This window comes from Molothrus aeneus, chromosome 5, assembly GCF_037042795.1.
Source record: "Molothrus aeneus isolate 106 chromosome 5, BPBGC_Maene_1.0, whole genome shotgun sequence".
NCBI lineage: Eukaryota > Metazoa > Chordata > Aves > Passeriformes > Icteridae > Molothrus > Molothrus aeneus.
The window spans coordinates 55,795,920-55,816,772 of NC_089650.1; the positions used below are offsets into that span (position 1 = coordinate 55,795,920).

Sequence of the window (20,853 nt, forward strand, 5' to 3'; positions counted from 1 at the left end):
GTCATCAGAGTAATTTCAGAAAGATTAAGGCAAACCTCCTCCATGAGTAAGTTAAACTAACCAGAGTGACTTTGTCCCGGAGTGGATGGGGAGTGCTCACATATCCTTTGTGTCACCTCTGGGAAAGAAGGGGATTTCTGTTCTTCTGCAGGGCAGCAGTAAATACCTGATAGTACCAATTCATGACAAATCTGGAAGACATCATCCACCTAAGCCTATAGGTTCCATATCTGTGTCAAAATACATGGAGGACTAGAATGGCACCTTGTTCTGTTAGAGGTTACCTGGATCCTTCAGAAGAGGCCATTGACCCATGGGCTGGGTATAGTTAGGGAATGGTTTCAGCCCTTTTGCTAAAGAAGAGTGAAGCAAAGGTCTCAGTGCAACACTTGGAGCCTAACAAATGGCTCCTGCAAGGATGCTCAGAGCCATGGAGCTGCCATAGCTTCCTTCAAATCAGGGGAGAGGGACCTGTAACTGGCAGTGATACCCATCTTTATAAAGACCAGATGCTGTGTCTTGGGGAATATCCTATCCTATATTCAATGTTCATATGATGTCAAACATCTTCCTTCCCTCAGGAGTGTATCTCAGGCCCCCAGAGGAGTCCTGACATAAGTATCTTCCCTCTTGCAGATCTGTGGTGTTCCAGGAGACCAGCCATGTGCCACAGCAGCTTGTGGGGGAGCTTTGTGCCAGGACAGTCATGGACTAAGGAATTGTGGTGGCCCAGACTGCAGTGGAGCTCTTTCTCTCTCCTCTGAGGCCTTCAGGAAAGCTGAGGAGACTGCTGTGATGCTAAATAACTTGACTACTCAGCTACAGGAACCTGCGAATCAGGTGCTGTATATCAAACCTACATTTGTTCTGTGAAGTGGATGAGGTTTGGGAGGTCACAAATGCAGAAAAACTCACCTGCTCTTTGGACAAAGAGTGGTGACACAGTGATGGACTCTGTCCCAGCATCATAGACCTATCATGATTCAGTACCAGGTTTCAGCCCCACCAAGAGATTGGCTTTATCTAGATCTTCTTCCTCACAGCTGCTGATTTCAAAAGTCATGGTGCCATGTTTTTATGGGAGTAGGTGGTTCAGGCTAGGATTGTCTAAATTTTTACTGGGAAAGATTCAAATGGCCCCATTTGTCAGTAGCCTGACATGCTTATTGCAATTGGATTACTGCTGTGCATGGTGTTAAGCTCTATTTATACAACTTCATACTACTCTTCTGTTTGCCAATAAATTATTTTGAAAATAATTTCAAGATGAAGCTTTTCTGACCCCAGTAATGTTTAGGAGGGCATCAATTAGTCGACTATACTGCACAGTAGCAGTGAAAAATAATTCAAGCAAAGTGTGGCCAATGCAACATATGCCAAGGAAACAAAACAGACAAATCCCAAAGCAGCAGTAAGGAATTTGTTCCTATTAACAGTCAGAGATGATGCCTGTTACAGTTACAGGCAAAGCTCACTTTCCAGCAGAAATTATATTCTGCTGTGGCTTTGTCCCGTCACTGCAGGATGCCTGGGCATCCATTTCCTCTTTTTAAAATGCCCTCGACTGCATCCCGGCCAGCCGGCCTGGAAAGGAGCAATTGGGGCAGCGCCCTGGGGCCCCGGCACCGGAGAGGCGGCAGCCAAAGGCACCGCCGGGCACTGCCGGGCTGCCGGGACATGGCCTGGGCTGCACAAGCCCCAGGCACCTCCGTGGTAATCTGAGTGAACTGTTCTGAGACATTTCAGAAATAAAAACATCAGCATTTTTCTCGTTGCATGGAGAAAGACCAAATCTCTTCCCTCTGCAGACCACAGATGTACCTGGGCCATTCTTGAAGGCAAAGCCCCTACCAAAGTAAAATACTGTTGGAATTTGATAATTAGTTGAAAGTTTTCATTTAAATTATCAAGAATACTAACTTAGTGGCGAAAGGTAACTTTTAAAGACAAGCCTTGAACTCTACCTTCCTTGTGTCCTCTTGTTAAAATTTATAGCAATTCAGAGGGTGGGGAAGGTTTACATTCTCCATTTCAGGGGAGGCTCCTGCCTTCCTTAGCAGACTCCTGTCTTTCCAAACTGAGACACCTCTTTAGCTGTTTTTTACAGCAAGTCCAATGTGAAATGACAAATGAAATCACATTTTCTATAATCAGATCTGAATCTGATCACTGACAAGCTACAGTACTGCAATAACTGTCAGTATTTTTTTTTAGAGACAGGAGGGGGCTGGGGTTTAGCAGTGGTTGCAGAGAGAAAAAAAATGCTTGATTTAGGCTTTTTCTGAGGCCAGATGAAGCCCAGGATGTAGCAGCTTCTGGAGTTTCCCAAAGGGGTCTCCTACTACTTTTCAAAACCTCATCAAATGATTCCAGCTGAGGCTTGGATCAAAATCACCTTTTTGTCAGAGCCCAACTTGCAAAGCAGTGGCAGATAACCTCCAGAAAATAGCACTGCTGTTTCTAATAATATTTCCAGGTTAAAAGCATTAGAAAAATGGCAGAAGACAGCAAACTGAAAGGCTCACGATTTAATGGGCAGCTGGAGACAGCTATCAATCAAATTGAAGTTGATGGAGAGATCACTAAGGAGTTCATCCAAAAAATGAAAGTCTTCTTGTTAGGTAAATATGCAATGTTCTTTTTGACTCGTTTTTCATAAATATATTCCAATATCATACAGCATAATGGACAGCCAGAAGATGATCTAGCTGTGTAGGCATGAACTTTCTCATCTAGATCCTGAGCTGTGCAAACTATTTCAATCTCTCTTTTCTAGTGCTTCTTTCTCCCAGGTGACAGTACTTTGTATCAGTTTTACAATACATCTGTTACATTCTGATTATCATCTTCTATTACTGTGTTTAATTTGAAGTAACTCTCTCTGTTCCTAGTTTATCTGAGTAAAGGACTACTAAAATAATTTCATACAAAATATAATGGCCAGGCATGTCCAGTGCACCCTCAAATTGTTATTCCACCCCCTTCTTCCAGGTCCATAAATAGAGGCTCTTGGTAGGGAGCGTGGGAATGAGGACACATCCCACTCCATCCTCTCCATAAAGCTGTAACTTGAGGAATCAAAGGATTCTGGTAGAACTTCACAGCTCTCATAAAAAAAAATAACAAAACGACTGTATCTACCCTAAAAATTTTCCACTCTTAGGATTGCAGAAAAATGCTGTAGGAAACAGATCCTAATTTTTTTTTTCTCAGATGCACATCAAAGGGTTCAAATGTGGCAGGATTTTCTTTAATCTCTTCAATGTAGCTGATCTCATAAATTTCTATGGATTGCAGTCTTTTGGTATTCATACCTCTACATCCAGATGGGAGCAAGGGCAGAGGACAGAGGACTTCTTTTGTTCAGAAAAAATTTACATTATTTTATTGATTTAGAAGATTTAGGTCCATTTGATTGCTTAAGAGTCTCAGATTTTTATTGATAGCCACTGAAAATTCCATCTTTCACTCTTTTATGTTTCTTAGTAGATATACATCATTTATTAACAATTCTAAAAGAATTTTTTCAAAACTTTGTTTTGTTAATTTTAAGAACAGGAACAGCTGAGAAGCATACAGTTAAACATTAAAAATACATTAAATCTTCTGTACTTGACATTGATGTGAATGGTGATTCTGGATGAATATATTTCTACAGAAAATAACTCTCAGGAATGCACACTAAATGTTTTCTATTTAATTCTTGCTGACTTACTCTGTAGATTAACACATCCATTTAACATATCTCAACTGCTTTATCATACAAGGTCTTGTCTATAAATGGAAATGAGCAGAAGATAAAACTGATGATGTGGCTTCTCAAGACATTGACTACTCTGTGTGTGCCTCTGCCTCTCAGCAAAGATCTAGGACAAACTCATTTGTAATGGGAATTTTCAAAATATGGGGTTTTTTTCTATGGTAAATTCCCATCCTATGCAAGTCTGACCCAAGTTCCCTCTGCAGCTTAGCCTTTCTCATTAACCAGCAAAGGAACCACTTTCTCAATATTGTGGCAACTCCAGGGAAGGGGATTACACCCACTGGCCAGCTTGGAAATCTCCATTTACACCCCAGCCTCACCAGCACCTCTTTGATCTGTGGGCCAAGGGAGAAATGGGCTCTGACACATCTAGCTGTGCTGGGCACTGATTTAAAGCCCTCCATGGGCTCTGTCCTACATCAGAATTTTAATAACTCAGTTCAAAGTGGGTTCAAATCCTCATTTCAGCCAGTTCTGACAACACTAACAGCAGTATCTGGAAGCATAATATTAAATTACAAAATGTTGGAGATAATTCTCTTACCCCCTTGCTGTGCCTGTCAGCTTCATTTTCCCCCATAACTCAAAGGGTAGGCAGCCATAAAGAGCATTTACTGGGTGGAAGGAGCTGCTTCAGGATACTCTCAGCTCCATTTCTGTTGCAGATGAGAGTGCACCTCCAGAAGACATTGAGAAAGTGGCAAATTATGTTCTGCAAATAAACCTTCCCTTGACTCCACAAGAGCTCGCAGGCATGCTTGGCAAACTCCAGAGCTTTATGAACCACTGTGAGAAGTACAAACTGAATAACAAGAGAAACATAAAAGGGGAGGATGCTCAGACACTGCTGGTGGAGGCACAAGAAGCTGAGTAAGTAGAGTATTCTCATGCTGGTGTGCCAGCTCCAGCTGGGGTGGCACTGTGCACAGCAGGACTGCTCCATACCCCTGGCAGTATCCCAGTAACACTGGAAGGAGAATTCAGATGGAGACTTCACCTTGCCTTTTCCACAGGGCCTCTGCCACTGCCACTTGGGCTGCAGGAGCCACCATGCTGAAAGGAGCCAGCTCCTGACAGCTCTTGGCTCCTCTGCCTGCTGAGCCAGAGAGGCCAAAGCAGCTCCTTAACTCCACCTGGGACCTGGTGGAGCATTACATCTGGCTCACTGGGTGGTTTGAATAAGGGTGAGAAAGACCCAACGAGAGAAAAAACATGTTCACCCATGGGTGCTCCCTCCTAGCTGTGCACCACCAGGCAGCCAGCAGCATCCAACCTCACCCTGCGTACAGCAACTCAGGTGCTCCCTCACAAAGTCCTTCTCTGAGGTTTTGCTTTACCAACTTACCACAATTTTAGTGCTTGTTGTTGGACTTGAGGAAACATTCCTGTATGTCAGCATGGGTGCATTTGAAGCACGTTCTTGCTTTGCTCACCACACCATGATACTACATGTACTTCTTTTTTCCATTTTAGCAAAGCAGCTAAAGCTCTTCTGCCAGTGGATGAAATTAATAATAAACTAAAAAATGTTGTGAAGTCCCAAGGACACTCCAAAAGCATCATCATAAAGTCAAATGAAGAGATACAAAGCATCAGAACACAAATCTCTCAGGTATCTTGCTGCAAATATTTTAATTTAATTGCTAGATTTATTAGAAAGAGATACTTCATTCTGAATATAACATAAACATACTTCATTCCTTAACATAAACTTAAATAAACAAAACCAGAATGTGGCACAGATATGACACCAATTCCATACTGCTTAAGTGTCCCTTAATCCGCTGACAGTCCCTCATTACCACACTCCACAAGCTGGATGGATGTTGCATAAGAAATCACAGCCTTCAATTGCTCTGTTTTAGGCTCAGAACCAAGTGAACAAGACAAACAATGAACTAAATGACTTGTCAGCCAAACAGACTGAGATGGAAGATGAAAGTGCCACATGGCAAGCAAAAATGCTGATGAACAAGAATCAAGCTACAAAGGCAAGAGCAGAGGCAGAAGCAGCCCACAAGCAAGCCAAGAAAATGGAAAATGTAAGCTCTTCTGTCACATGTTATGGGGAAAAAACCCCTCCTCCATGTTTATTAGTATTTTTGATTCAGAAGCATTGCCATGCTGTCATAAAAACTTAACATTTTCCTTATGCCATGCAGTGTAAAATGCCATGGTTAAGAAGAATTTGTGTTTTATTTTAAGGTTTCTGGCATACACTTCTGTTTGCTTGAATGACAGAAAACATACACATTTCTCTGGCTACTTCATTACATTTTTTCTTGCACTGTGTATAAGACTTGTAGTCACCATGGGCACCAATAAACACAACAGAACAAATCACAAAACCAGATATTAAAATACATGAGTGATGGAAGCACCCTGACAATTCATCCTGTGCCATTCTCCTTCAGAGAAAATTGCTGTGGGAGTAACTTGGAGTTTTTGATTGGCTTGATGCTTTCCAGTAGTTCAGTTTTTTGAAAATGAAGCTAAAAATTTGCTAAAATGGCAAGAACCAAGTACCCACACCACAAGCTTGGAACATGGCCATACTTCCAAGTTACAAGAACTGTAGGCAAAATCTCAACTGCAGCCTCAACAGCAACCTAGATCAGCAGGGAACAGATTAGCCAGTAAATATTACTGCAATTGAAAATGTAAAAAACCCCAATGCTGCTACAGATAATTCATTAAATTTGAATTAAGCCTTATGGTAGAATGAAATTTACAGAAAAGCCCTATCAACAGAAGCAAAACCAGCATAAACTTAAATATCTTAAATAATATTTTCTTTATATCCTTGCCCCTCCCTCTCCTTTAGATTACTCCACAGGCAGTTTGTTTTAATTGATTTCTATCACATTTTGCAAAGCATTTTTCAATGTCTACAAATTAAGGATCTGTTTTTTAATATTTAAGAGAAAGGGGAATCTAAACTTTGGTTCAAAGAGGGCGTTAAAAAAGTATTAAAACTTCCTTCTGTACACCAGATTAATTATGAGATGCTCTTAAACTAAGTAATGGCATTTTGTTACAGGAATTTACTGACGTTAAAAGAAAGTACACCATTCTTCAAGAAAAGCTAAAAATGCGAGGACCTCCAAAAGTGACACTAGAAAAAGTGAAGCAGTTGAAAGAAGAAGCAGAAAAACTGGCTGAAGAGACTGAAAAGAAGATAAAGAGAATAACAGGTGATGTTCTCACTTCCACAGTAAGTGGTAAACACTGTATAGTCATGAATCCAAGGCTGAAGTCCTTGCCCACAGACACTAACACACTAAGTTCACCCAAAATTAAGTTTAAAATATTTTACCTGGTGAAAATCCCTGCCTGAAGCTACTAATTTTAAAAGTAGTTGAATTGATTTGGCTTATGTACTTTTTCTGACTTAAATATATTGCTATAAGCAAAGGTTAAGAACTGTCCACACAGGGACTTGCAGAGATTTTCTTCAGTTTAAAAACAGGGCTAGAGCAAAACCTTTATAAAACCTGGCTGCAGATTCAGCTGGAGGCCCTGATTTATGTCTTTGCTTTGGGCACTTGGACCTTCTCTCCTTCCCCTACGCTCTGTCTTTCCTACATCACCCAGGCAAGGGCTGGTGTGACAGAGCTGCAGGGCAGCTGTTTTCCATCAGCCCATACTTGCTCCCCTTCAGACCTTATCTCTGAGCAATGGCAGAGCAAACCAGCTACAATTACCAGCTTGTGGAGACTGAAGCTGAGGTGCCCTGAATCTGGGGGGCCATGACAGCCGGGCAGAGGGGCCATGGGCACTGCAGACAGAGCTGCTGTGGCTGTCCTGCAACACGCTGCTGCTCACACAGGCTCAGGGGGTCACCAAAAAGGAGGAGCACATCTCATGTCCCTGCACACAGGGAACCTAATTCTCCTTGTAGTGGAGATCTGGGCATTCCCACTGGGAACCCTTAGGACTAGGATCCTGCCAGGCTCAAATAAGAAAATACCATATAACATCAGCAAAACTGAAGCAGAAACTCTATCCCGGGAGAAAACTCTTCAGGACAGGATCCAAATTAAGATTTTGAGCAAATACCTTGAGGAAAAGCATTAAGATCATTCAAGTCACTCCAAATGCCTGAACAATAAGGACATTAGAAACAGGCAGTGAATCCTGTGAGTTTAACTCATTCCCAATATGTTTACATTGGTGTAGCTTCACAGGAACCAGCAGAAAACAGTTACACAAGTGAGGGAGACCTAACCCCATCACACCCCAATTGTCTAGGCTTTACATGCATCAGTGGACACACTGCTCCTCTGAGTGCTTCCATTTAAACCAAGTCCTTTAAGAGCTCCATGTCCTGTCCCATCCTAGCTGATGGACAAAAGCACATGCTGAGAAATTAATTTCTTCAAGGCTATCATGCTTTCCTTGCTATCCAGAAGCCAGACTTTTCCTTCCAGTTGCACTTATAACATTCCCCATTCAAAATGGGCTTATTGTCTCTAAAACTTATGGGAAAAGAAATGCTGCTAATCACTGGATTTTACTTACACAACAAATGTGAGCATCACTGGTCACATCATTGCATGTCTCTGCTTTTCCAGATTTGGAGAAGAAGCTTCAGGAACTGAATCAAACTAAGCAAGATAAAGCAGAGCAACTGAGACAACTAGAGGAACAAGTGTTAGCCATTAAAAATGAAATAATGGAGCAGGAAAGCAAGTATGCAACATGCAAGAGTTAGGGTCTGAACAGACCATCAGGTAAAATGAAGCTGAAATCACCACAATTACCATGTCCTGAGCATCCTGGCACAGGCCACTATCCTCTGGAAATACATCTGAAGTGGCCTAGTGAATAATGTAATTTTACCTTTTTTTCTCTTTCTTCTTTTGTCCAGTTGAGTTTATATGGAAATAGGAAATACCTTGTAATAAACCATCTGATTTAGTAATCAGGTGTAGTCTTTGAGGGAGCTGTACAATATACTCCTGTGCACAGTCTAGGGCTTCCTTTGGTGGGGGGCCTGGAAATGCAAAAGGAGGATTGCTCAGAGAGCTGGTGGGAGCTGTCCCAAAGACAGACTCCCAGCACCCCGTGTCTTCTGCCAACCCCTACGAACCGTGGTTGTGCCACGACCCTGCAGGGGGCTGGCCAGACTCGGATGGGGCAATGCAGGTGAAACCCCGCGGCTCCTGCAGCAGGATGCAGGTGAACGAAACCCCGCGGGTCCTGCAGCGGGATGAGGGTGAATGAAACCCCGCCGGCTCCTGCAGCGGGATGCGGGTGAATGAAACCCCGCGGCTCCTGCAGCAGGATGCAGGTGAATGAAACCCCGCGGGCTCCTGCAGCGGGATGCGGGTGAATGAAACCCTGCGGGTCCTGCAGCGGGATGAGGGTGAATGAAACCCTGCGGGTCCTGCAGCGGGATGCAGGTGAATGAAACCCCGCAGCTCCTGCAGCCGCTCCTGCTGACATCCAGCAGCATCCCCGGCACTGTCACTGCTCCAGCCCCATCTCCTCACCGAGGCAGAGCAGGGTTCCCCCACCAGAGCCCTGAGGATGCGAGGGTCCCGCTGTGCTCCCTGGAAATGCGGCGGGCAGCAGCTCCGTGCAGCGCCGGGCCACGGGCGGTGGGCGACAGGGCCGATGTCCCACTGCCCACTGGATGGCAGTGCTCAGATGCTTAACGCAGAAATCAACTTAAAACTCTTTTCTCTGGCATTGGCGCTCCTGCAATGCACGTTTTTCTTATGCTTATAGGGGGTTTCACGCGTTTTTCATTAATGTAACCAGCAACTGGAGAATAACTCCAGCTCTTAGGTTTAAGCTGTGAGTCTAAAGGGCCAGAAATGTTGAAAACCAGTTTCTCCAGCTCTTCTCCCACAATGCAGCACTTCATGAAATCAGGGTTCACTCAGCAATTTCTTTTAGCATCAGGAACACATGAATTGGCCTAAATTCTAGGCTGTAATTATTTTTTTATATATTAATAAGAAAGGAATCTGTGGTTAAGCAAGTGTTATAGACGTGCCAGAGTTTAAAAAAGACTGAAGTGAGCTACGCCTCAGTTTCAAACTCCCACCCTTGGTATACATACTCTGCAGGTTGCAGAGCAGAGTAGTGATGGGCTTTCCTCAGTCAAAACCAGTCGTGTCATTCCTGGCTGGACTGTCCCACTGAGGGACTGCATTCAGCACGGTGCTGCTTCAGAGCTGGACGTAGCCCAGACCACATCTGTAAAACTCAGGAATGCTCTGCGGGAACACAGGGCTCTTGACATTTACCCATGCCAGCAGCACCCTGAAACAATCCTTATCGATCCCACGGAGATAAACACTGCATGGTTATCACCCCGTGTTTACAAGAGCTAAAGTAGCATTGGTATGCGCTGGGGGCTTGGGTGGGAATTGCTGGCAGATGAGATTTCAGAGATACTCCTCTAACTCGAACCAGCTGTGTTCCAGGGCAATGTGCAACATGCATTATTACACTGTGACACATTCTATTGGGAAAATAATGGAATCAAATTATAATTTTGATATAATCTAACAAAGCCACCTGAACGCAGGAATGCATGGAATTTGTGGGTTAGCATTGTCTGAATTTTAGCACTTAGGAAAAATCATCTGTGAGGTGTGAGGCTTTTTTCTAAGTTACTAGGCTGTAATCAGATGACTGTATTTAGGCTGACTTTGACATAATGAAATCAAACATCTCTGTTTTACTTGGAGCACACACCAAGCTGCTCATGTGCAGGTCTCCAGGTTATGAAGGATTTTCTGCAGGTTTCAGTGCATCTCTGCTGGACTGCACCTGGGAGAGGCAAACTGAAACTCTTAGACAGAAATTCCCAATTGCATACAAACAAAAATTATTTCTTTTGTGGCTTTAAAAATCTGAATTCACAAGCAAAAAGTTGAAAGAGAACTTCCTCCTAAAATCCACTGTTGACTATAAGAATTGCTGAATGGCTTTCCACAAGCTGCACAGATGAGAAATCTGTAAACACAAGGCAGTTAAACAGGCCTGGAGAGGAGATGTATCCATGGGGGAAACAGAAATCGCTGGAAGGAAAGCGGAAGCAGGAACAAGAAATTCAGCACAGTCTAACCTCCCCTCCCTGCCCCCAAGCATGCTCAGACACACAAAGGAAGCAGATCCGATGGAACCAGTGGCCACAGAACTCCAAATCCATCCTATGACAGCTTCAGAAGTTTACAACTGTGCAGCATTTCCCACTGGAAGTGATGCAAAAACTTTCAAAGTGTTTTTTCAAAGTCAATTTGTGGGGAAAATGCTGTCTCTAGATAAAAAAATACCTATTTGTAGCTCCCCCGGACCTCTTCCTTGTGGGCAAAAATGGCTTCAGAAAACTGCTTCTTGAAAAAGGATTGAAATAAGTTTCCTGCTGTAGAGCATTTTTACTTCAAAGGCATTAATCAAAATGCAAACAACACAACCAAACTGACATAGAATCAAAGATATATTTAATCAAAATCATATCATCAGCTCTACCAAGCATTCAACCACTGCAGTGTTTTAAGAAAATGGGTGATCAAGTGGGTCCCACTGGGCTCAAATTCTGAAATTTTGTTTTTTGAGACTTCCAACCACGCACAAACACAGACACTCCAGGGAGGTAAAGGTGGTTCACCAACCACAAGGATAGGGCACTAAACTGAACTTTTATCATTTGAAGAATCAAATTAAAATACTCCCACTCACTATTTGTCACGAGCACTGCAGAGAGGGAGGGACACGAGTCCCCTGTTCCTAATTACTCACACACTGAGTGTGGTGGTTTCTGTTATGTCTGAAAGAATACCCCAGTTATGGGTGATGGTGGCCATCCCAGGCTGTGGCTGAAGCTCCAGCTCAAGCCCTGGTGTTGCACGCCAGGATCACCCCCAGGCTGGAACAAAGCACGTTTTCATGATCTCTGTGCCAAGGCACAAAGGAGTCTATAGGGGAGGACAGGACTTCCACAAGGCTATGAAACAGGAAAAAAAACCAAAAGGAGAAAACGTCAATCAAAGTTGGAAAAGTAGGGGACAGAAAAAGTCCAGTGGCAATGAAAGAGTTGCACAAAGTAAAACACTTTCTGTTTTACTGGGAACAAAAATGTTTGCTGTACTGAAGCTTAAAAAATATAACAGGGTTATGAAACTGATTTTGTTTTCTGAATTTAGAAGACCACATTGCAGAAGAAGTTTAGGATATTACAATTCCTGCCCTGTCAGTTTAGAATGATTTAATTTTATGGATTTCTTTAATGAAACAGCTCCACAAGTTGTTTAATCCAGAGTCTTGGGTTATGTTTCAAACCTGGTGTTTAACCTTTAGGGCAAGTCACTCGGTATCTCTCTGTTTCTGCTTATCCATCTGTAAAATGAGAATGAACATATTTACCTACCTCGGCAGGGTTTGCTGGGCCAGACAGACCATGGTGTGTTTTCATTCTGGCACTGCAAATAGTGAGGGCAAAGTGTTCTTGGGGGGCACTGGTACCTGGTAAAGATTTACACAAGTACACGTGTTACACATGTGCAAGCAAAACCTGGGTATACAAACCCAGGCATTTGTCCCAGCCACATCCATCCTTCATACACACTCCTAGGTGTTTATTTAACCCTAAACATTTTCCCTGGGTGCTGAGGGGACTCTGCCGCCAGCCAATGAAGCCCCCATGCTCCCCAGCAGACCCCAAGGCACTGATGTGGGAGGCTGGGGTGCAGGGGCAGCTCCAGCACAGCCACTCATTCCTTGCAGCTGCCCCAGCGCCCCTGGGAAGGCAACAGTGCCGTGTGCTCCCAGGGAATGTGACACAGCCTGGCAGTGGCTGCTCCAGGCTTGCTGGGCCTCTCTGCCTGTGCCAGAGCCAGACCTGGCCATGTATGGCAGCCACCATCCCCAGGAATGGCACTCCTGAGCCACGTGTGCTGGCACCACAGCACCAGGCAGAGCGGGGCTACTGAGCCTCGAGTGGGACAGTTGTCCAACCCCTGGTGCTTTGCTGGGCTTTGGGTCCATCCATCCATCCATCCATCCATCCATCCATCCATCCATCCATCCATCCATCCATCCATCCATCCATCCTTTCCTCACAGGGGCCCGGCTTCATCCACGCTAGCGGCAGAAGGGAGGATTAGGTCAATAACCCCATTCCTTCATTGTTTCTCCACTGACAAGGGCAGAGAGGAGGGGTACCCAATTGGTGATTCCCCCCCACCTATCCGCCACCCCCTTCCAACTGTCGCACCCTGCCCAGAGCCCGCTCCCGACGCTGGAAAGAGCCCAGCCTGCGGGCCGGAGGGCTGGAGTTCCCGGTGTCCCGCTCGGGGCTCCCTGGCTACAGCGGGACAGGACGTCCCCTTGCCTCCCACCCCGACTGAGCCGCCCTTCCTCGACGGCGGCGCTCCGTGCCCCGGCTGAGGGCCGGGCTGCCCCAGGGCGGGAGGGGCTCGGCCCGGCCCCGCGGATGCGGAGGGGCGGAGGAGGAGGAGGAGGAGGAGGAGGAGGGCCGGGGGGCGCCCGGCGGCGCGGGGCCGCGGTCGGGAACGGCGGCGCCTGCGTGGAGCGGCCGGAGCAGCGGCTTTCGGCGGCGCGTGGAGGGGCAGCCGCGTCCCGTCCCGTCCCGTCGTGTCCTGTCCCGTCCCGTCCCGTCCCGTCCCGTCCTGCCGCCCGCCATGGGCCGCCTCCCGCTGTACCTCTGCTGCTGCCTCGGTAACTCCCGCTCCGCTCCGGCCGCCGTCGGGGCACGGCGGGCTGGGCGCGCCTCTGTAGCGCCCGCCGGGGCGGCTCGGGGCGCCCAGCCCGGCCGCGCTCCCGCTTCCCTCTCTCACCCTGTGTCCCCCTCTCTCCCTCCCTCCGCGGCCGCGCAGCGCTGTGGCCCGCGGCGGCACAGGAGCCCGAGTACAGCTATGGCTGCGCCGAGGGCAGCTGCTACCCCGCCACCGGCGACCTGCTCATCGGCCGCGCCGCCCGGCTCTCCGCCTCCTCCACCTGCGGCCTCCGCCAGCCCGAGCCCTACTGCATCGTCAGCCACCTCCAGGTGAGCGCCGGCCGCGGGCGGGCAGCGCTCCCGGGCACCGCGCTCGGTGCCGGCGCTGGGGCGGGCATCGCCTCCTGCGCGGGCGCTGCACGGGCTGCGCGGGGCGCGGGAGCTGCGCGGGGCGCGGGGGCTGAGCGGGGTGCGGGGGCTGAGCGGGGTGCGGAGGCTGCGCGGGGCGCGGGGACTGAGCGGGGTGCGGGGACTGAGCGGGGTGCGGGGACTGAGCGGGGCGCGGGGACTGAGCGGGGTGCGGGGACTGAGCGGGGTGCGGGGACTGAGCGGGGCGCGGGGATTGAGCGGGGTGCACACCCGCGGGCAGCGCCCGGGCCGGCGGGACGGGACGAGCACCGCCCGCGGGTAGGAGGCGCGGGCAGCGCCGTGCCCCGTGCGGGACCCCGCACCCTGGGCGCAGGGAATCCCCCGCGGCTTTCGGCTCCGAGCTCCCTTTCCTGATCGAGGCCAATAAAGAAGAATGTGCCGCAGTAAGTTCAGTTAATGCTTTATTTCCCGGCTCGCTCGGAGCCGTCTAGACAGCTTCCTAAAGGAGAGTGGGCTGTAGGGCCCGGCAATGTTTTGTCCACAGTCCCCGCAATGTAATTACATGTATATAGTCTTGGAGTGGAAGGATGCAAATAAGGTTGTCTCTGCACATCTGGTGAGCTGCTGCTTTTTAAAGCCAGAAGCAGTTCATCAAACTCAAAATCTCTGAGAGAGAAGGGATGGTGGAGAAAAATAAACTATCAGTTATACGTGGAACTCTGTTGAACTGAAAGTAAAGGGATAATCTCCGGACGAATTACTGTGGAGACAATAGGGCCGGATTCTGGCACTTGGAAGGAAAACCACAGGAAGCAGGAGAGGCAGTAGCACTTGACTCATTTGTACCCTGAAGTTACCAAGTCTCCCTTAATTCTTTCCCCACCTTCAGTTTTACCGTGTAAGTTCTGTCTAATGGCTCTACTTTATTTGACGAGGGATTTAGCTTCTCTGAACATTTTCAGTATATGTTGGGATTGACTTTAACAACATAAGCATCTCTGGTAGAACGAAATAACAAAGGTGCTTTGTTACATTTTCTTGTCTCAAAAAATGTTGAAGTGCCGTTGTAAAAAGCATCACTTCAGAAGTTCTCATGTGCCCATATTCCTGATCTCCCTGCCCCGGTTCAGCATTTGGGATGTCCCTGGTTATTCTGAACCATAGTGTGTGGTATTGAAGAAATCATGGAAGTTGTCAGTATCCTCTTAGTAACATGGGGCGTGGCCGCACTGAGTGCTTGGCAGAATTAGGATCTGCTAGGTCTTCTAGGATTTACTTTTGGTCAGAGGAGAAGCAAGTTGTGGCATGAAGTGTGGGGGAAGATAAGCCTGGAGCAGACAGTAGGGAACGTCTTCCTGGGACCCCTGCTCTTGCCATTCTTTCTGCTGGAGGAGTGTTCGAGGGCTTGTGGGAGGTGAAGCCCTGAGCTTGGGAGGAGCCACAGAAGCCAGGAGTGGTGAAATGGAAAGCCTGTGTGGTGCAGACCTGCCAGCTGTCACATTCTTGGCTGATAAAAAAGAGCATTTGTCTCCATAAACGTGCTGGAGGAATGATGCCTGCGTAGCTTTGGGCAGGGATGAGTTGTTGCTGTGTTGGGGCTCCTTCACTGCCATCCAATGAGCTCCTCTCCTCATCTGCCCTCTCCCGTTGGTCTGGGCAGGATCCCTCCCTTTTGCTTTAGTTTGCACCCTACTTTGCAGTCAGAAAACGGTGGTTTTAGGCAGAAGGACAATGCAAAAATAGCACTGTTTGTAGTAACAGCCATTGTGGGAACTCAGCACATCACTCCGGATGTCCAGAGTTACCGAGAGAACCCTTGGGGGGCTCGGAAATCCTGGAATGTTGCCAGGAGCGTCTGGTGGCTTGACTTCGATCCCTCTAGGGATGTGCCACCTGTTTGAAGACATGAGAGTCACTTGGGAATGAATGGTGCAGGAATGATGTATTTACAGGGTGAAATATAGATTTTAGGGTTTTGGTACAGGGGAGTTATGGAGACAAGATGGAGGGATCAGGGCGTGTCTTGTCCTTCTTCTTTCTTCTTCTTGTCTTCCATTTTCTGTGGTGATGTTGGCACTTGGGGATTGGTCCATGGTGAAGGTGCACTTGCTAATATGGTTGAAAGGTATTGGGAAATAAAGGTAAATATCATGTACGTAGATTTTAGTATAAAAAGACACGACTGCCCCATGGGTGGTCAGAGTGCCCGTGGCTGCCTTGCAGGTCAGACCTCTGCTGGGCAGAAAGAAAATTCTGTAGATGAGAAATAAACAATCTGAAGACTGAAAAACTGAAGAGTCCAGACTCATCCTTTGAAGCACGGGCTGCCCCTGAACCATCCTAGGTGTGTCTGGGCAGAGACAGACAGCCGACCGGACAAGCCATGATGGAGTTTTGTCCCCTGGTGAAGAAGCTTCTGGCTTATCCAAGCAGCACATCCCAGACTTGTTCTGAGCTGGTTTTGCTTGGGCAGACTTTGTAATGTGTGTAAATGGACCTTATGTACACAGTTTGGGGTTGCAATACCAGCTGAAGATGCAAGGTTTGGGTAGGAGTTGGACAAGCTGAATTCAGAGAAAAGGGCTAAATCACTGAGGGCCCCTTGATGTGCACTGAGCCTCACGGGAGGTATCCCTAATTCAGGCAGCTTGCATCTCCAAGCCAGCTTCCAAAAGCCAGAGTTATTTCTCACAAGTTGTTAAGATGCAGTTTTGCACGTGTGCATTTTTTACAGAAGCAATTCAGCAATTTTCTGTAGATGTTGCCATTGGTTTTGAATTCCACTGGAGAATACGTGCACTGAAAGACATTTCCTGAAACTGCAATTTTCATGGAAAGCATGCTTCCCATAAAAATGAAGTTATGGAATTCCTGGCATATTTTCCATTTGGCAATTTACATTAATTCATAGAGGTAAAAACACTTAGCATTTCAACAAAAAAAAATCTTTGATGACTCCTGCAGGCAAAACGAGTGGAATGTGATATGGATGGAAAATACTCTTATCTGCAGGAAGCAACTATTGCCCCATGGATAAAATCAGTAATGCTGATTATCATGTTGTTTCAGGAGGACAAAAAATGTTTCATATGTGATTCGGAGGATCCCTTCCACGATACTCTCAATCCCGACAGCCATCGGATTGAAAATGTGGTCACCACGTTCGATCCAAATCGCCTGAAGCTCTGGTGGCAGTCGGAGAATGGTATGTGGTTTGTCTGGGGCAATTTCCGGGGCTGGGAGCTGTTTTCTCTCCTTTTGTTTAAGGGTACCTGTGGGTTTGCTCTTATCTCTGGCCTGGTGATGACTGTCCTGTGAAGGATCATGCTGTGTGAGGAGCCATGAGTAAAGCTGGCTGCTTTTGTGTGCCCTGGAGCGGTCCTTAATCTGCAACAAAACCCCTCGAGTCCTCCAGGAGTGTTGGAAACAGCCGTCCAAGCACTCTGCAAGAGTCCTTTCCTAAAGAGATGAGTTTCCCACACTGGCCTCAGATTCTCCCTCATATTTGGGCAGCAAGAGCTGAGCAGCTTTCCAAGAGTAAATATCCCAGGGCTTCCCCACGCCCGGGCTGGAGGCTGTGGAAGGAGGAGGTTTGGGTGCAGAGCTGGCTCTTGCCCTGCCTGCAGTCCTCCAATTTCCTTTTTCTACCTCAGGACAGTAAAGCCAGGGATATCTCTTACCCTACAAGCTGCCTTCTCCCTCCTGAGCTCCCTGAATTTCTATACCATTTGCCAAGCAATAAAATGAACTGTGGAAACAAGCCAGCTCGTTAAAAACAAAAATTTCTTATTAGTTTGGTGGGGTTTTTGGTTTTTTTCTTTTAATCCTTCCTCTGCCTGTTTTACTTTTCTGGTTATGCTTTTGGAATGCTTTCATACACAAAACAAGGCAGCAAGGGTTTCTCAAACAGCAGTCCTACCCTGAAACCTTAAAGCCAGCTGGACAGGGTGGGATTTCTGCAAATTCATTGGCAGCAGCTGCCTTATTGTATATGAGAAAAAAAAAGTAATATTTGTAACAGTTTTGCTGCCTGTTAAAGAAAGGTTTTCACTAAATCCTTTTTAACCATTTAGATCAACTGCTTGCAGCCAGCGGTTCTCTTCCAGCATTCCAGATAATTCATGTTTTTTGCAACAGACTTGGCAGCATTCACACAAAAAAGTTTCTTAGCTCATAAGGTCATGAAAATGTCCTTCAACAATAAAAAACAAATGATTCTTTCTGTCCAATTCATGTTTTCAGGCATACAGCATAAGAGACCATTGCTGCATGCTTCACAGAAGGTTACAGCTGGTCAAAAATTTAAGTGCCTTATTGTTTTATTATTTTCATTTCTTACCCTTTCTCCTCTCTGTAAATCTTGATTTTATTTTTTATTTCCAACTACAGTATAATTAGTATCCAGCTGCTTCGAGAGCTCTTTTCACAAGGCAAAATAATATTTCTGGCTGTTTTTCTTCCTTTCTGTGTAGAGTCCTTAACCACAGGTAGTCATACAGCAGTTTGGAAAACTTTTTTCCTCTCACCATTTTCTTAACCTTTGGGACTGCAAAGCAGGGCTGTGATAGTTGCTTTAGGAGTGTCTCAAAACTAGGTTATAAAGGAGCTGTTCTTGTGGACAGGAGAGTCCAGAGTGAGTGAAAAATGGCCCCGACCAGGCATCAGTGAGACTGGGAGTGTTAGGGCTGCAGAAGCTTGTGCTGCTGCTGCTGCCAGAGAGGCTGGGGTGGGGGAGAACAGCCTCCAGCCACCACACACATCTGGGCTCAGCATCCCCAGCTGGACTGGGGCTTTGGTGCCAGGACCCAGCTTGTGGTGGTCCCAGCCATGCCCCTGTCTCAAGTAGCACTGCGGGCTCATGCTCTGGGTGTAGCGCATTCGGTGCTGATCACGCACAGGAATCCCACGTGTTACTCTCCAGCAGGTTCTTGGTGTCTCCCCCTCTACCTCAGGCACACACTAAACCATCATATTCCTTTTCCACTACAGAACCAAGTGCTAAAGAAAATAGTCTCATGCCAACAGAGTGAAGAGCTTTGGCAAAAGCTCTTCATGTAGAGACTGGCAGGTGTCCTTGTTAGCTGAACACCTTCTTTTCTCTGCCCCTGCAGGTTTGGAAAACGTGACTATCCAGCTGGACCTGGAGGCTGAGTTTCATTTCACTCATCTCATTATGACCTTCAAGGTAAGGAAGCCACAGTCTTACCCTGAACCCTAAAACATGAGGAAATGAGAGGTCTCATAGTCCTTCACATCTATTTGATATTTTGGATTTGGGCTTTGTCTGAGCTGTTTGGCCTGAATTTTTCAGAGCTGCCAACCATTAACCAGTGCTGAAGTCATGCAGAAAGGCTGGGTTCTGATTTGTGTTTGAACTCCAGTGAGGCTGCAGAAGGAGTCTTGCTGAAGCTGGGTTTTCTGTTGGTGTGTCTCTGGTGGTTATGTTCTAGAAGATTGTTAGCTAAGTCATATAGTAGCAAGGGTTTTTTTCCTGAAAAAAGTTGGCCATGGTGTCAGTTTTCATTTGGCAAATGGAAAGGTCTTCAGGAAGAAGGAACATCTGTACACAAAGTGTCTTTGTTTTTTTACAAACAGATGTCTTGGAATGGTAGCTTATGTCCCGTACATCCTAAATGTTCTTCCCATGTGGACAAATTAATCTCTTCATTTTTACGCATTAGCTTTCTAGGACAGCTGGTTCCTCTTTCCTGTGGCATCAACAAGGGTTTCTCCCTGTGACTTAAGGTGGTGGAAGGTGGTCATTTCTACTGCAGCCAGCAGTGAGGGACCCCCAAAAAACCCCTGTCACTGCAGCCATTGTACCCCAGTGCTGGAGCTTGTTCTGCTGTCAGGAGGAAGACTGCAGGGGAAAGATAGTTTTAATGATGCCTTGTGGCCTTTGTGTGGTAGACAGTTGAGCTGCCTTATTTCTGGGTTGCTAAATTTTTTTGTTGGGTGAGATAGTAGTTTCTAAGTTGGGTGATATTTTCAGCCAGGAAGCAGAGAGAAAATTTCTTTCCAGCTGTGACTGAAGTGCTTTTGTGCTTGGCTCTGGGAGGTCCCCACTGAATACATAAAACTAAGGAAGAGATTGTTGGCATTTCTTGGTAGGTACAAGCTAGGGTTAAATAAATATCTGGTTTTTGAAAGGCAGCACAAAAATGAAAACATGATTTTATTTAGGTAGGAGGGATTAAAAATCTTATCAAAACTTTATTAGTTTGTTGTTCTAGAGTTGGATACATGTAGGTAAGAAGGACACTGGTTTGGTGAAGTGAATGCAGCCTGCCAGGGTCTGGGCAAGGCCAGCTGGAGAAGGGTCACTGGGGATGGGGGAAATCAAATGCACCGTGAGTGGATAAAGCTGAACCTCTCCATCTCCATAAGGGATGTTTTCTTAAGGCAGCACAGAGGACAGCTGGCACTGGACATCAGAGATGCTGCATTTTGCCTCATGTGGTCAGGCAAAGAGGAAATGCTGGGGCTTCTCTGAGCTTCAGAGGTACCTGCTCAGCAGTAACTTCTGGGTGTCAGAGCTGGATGGGAAGCAGTGGCAGTGGCCTCCGGCTCCCTACAGTAGTCGAGGAGGCCCATTAGGTCCTTTGTAAAAGATCAGGTGAAGAGGTACAGCAAGGAAGAAGGCTCTGCTGCTTTCCACAAGCTGTGGGGAAAAAATATTTTTGTCTCTGTAGAGCCCTACTTCCACCCCCACTTTTCAGAAAGGGTTTGGAATAAAAAAAACTTACAAGTTTTCTTGTTTAAATGTGTTTAAGCACTTGACCACTGGGTGCCATCTTTTGAAGATGGGTAGTAGTCTATGGTTTGAGGAGTGTTATTTCATGTATCTGCCTCTGGGAAGAAAGTGGAATATCACCAGAAAAGTATTTCCGATATTTCCACATATGGGAAATAGTTGGTGCAGGGAGAGAGATTAAAATCCAGACATGTGGATTGCTCACACTACTAAGATTTAATGTAAATGCAAATAATAATTAACCAAATGAAATCTCTTGTTTTTCTTACCGTT

At 46.5% G+C, this 20,853-nt stretch overlaps 2 protein-coding genes across 2 annotated transcripts in view; both read left to right on the forward strand.

Moving 5' to 3' along the window:
- Positions 1-8,687, forward strand: part of LAMB4 (laminin subunit beta 4) — a 41,127-nt gene extending 32,440 nt beyond the window's left edge. Inside the window, exons 28-34 of the mRNA XM_066549823.1 lie at positions 637-840; positions 2,477-2,621; positions 4,429-4,633; positions 5,237-5,375; positions 5,629-5,805; positions 6,804-6,957; positions 8,338-8,687. Coding sequence (XP_066405920.1) covers positions 637-840; positions 2,477-2,621; positions 4,429-4,633; positions 5,237-5,375; positions 5,629-5,805; positions 6,804-6,957; positions 8,338-8,477 — 1,164 coding nt within the window. The 3' untranslated portion in view covers positions 8,478-8,687. The remainder of the gene's footprint in view (positions 1-636; positions 841-2,476; positions 2,622-4,428; positions 4,634-5,236; positions 5,376-5,628; positions 5,806-6,803; positions 6,958-8,337) is intronic.
- A 4,735-nt stretch (positions 8,688-13,422) lies between these two features.
- The window catches only part of LAMB1 (laminin subunit beta 1), a 42,871-nt gene continuing 35,440 nt past the window's right edge, over positions 13,423-20,853 (forward strand). The window contains exons 1-4 of the mRNA XM_066549825.1: positions 13,423-13,459; positions 13,618-13,787; positions 16,896-17,031; positions 18,938-19,011. Of these exons, the coding sequence (XP_066405922.1) occupies positions 13,423-13,459; positions 13,618-13,787; positions 16,896-17,031; positions 18,938-19,011 (417 nt within the window). The remainder of the gene's footprint in view (positions 13,460-13,617; positions 13,788-16,895; positions 17,032-18,937; positions 19,012-20,853) is intronic.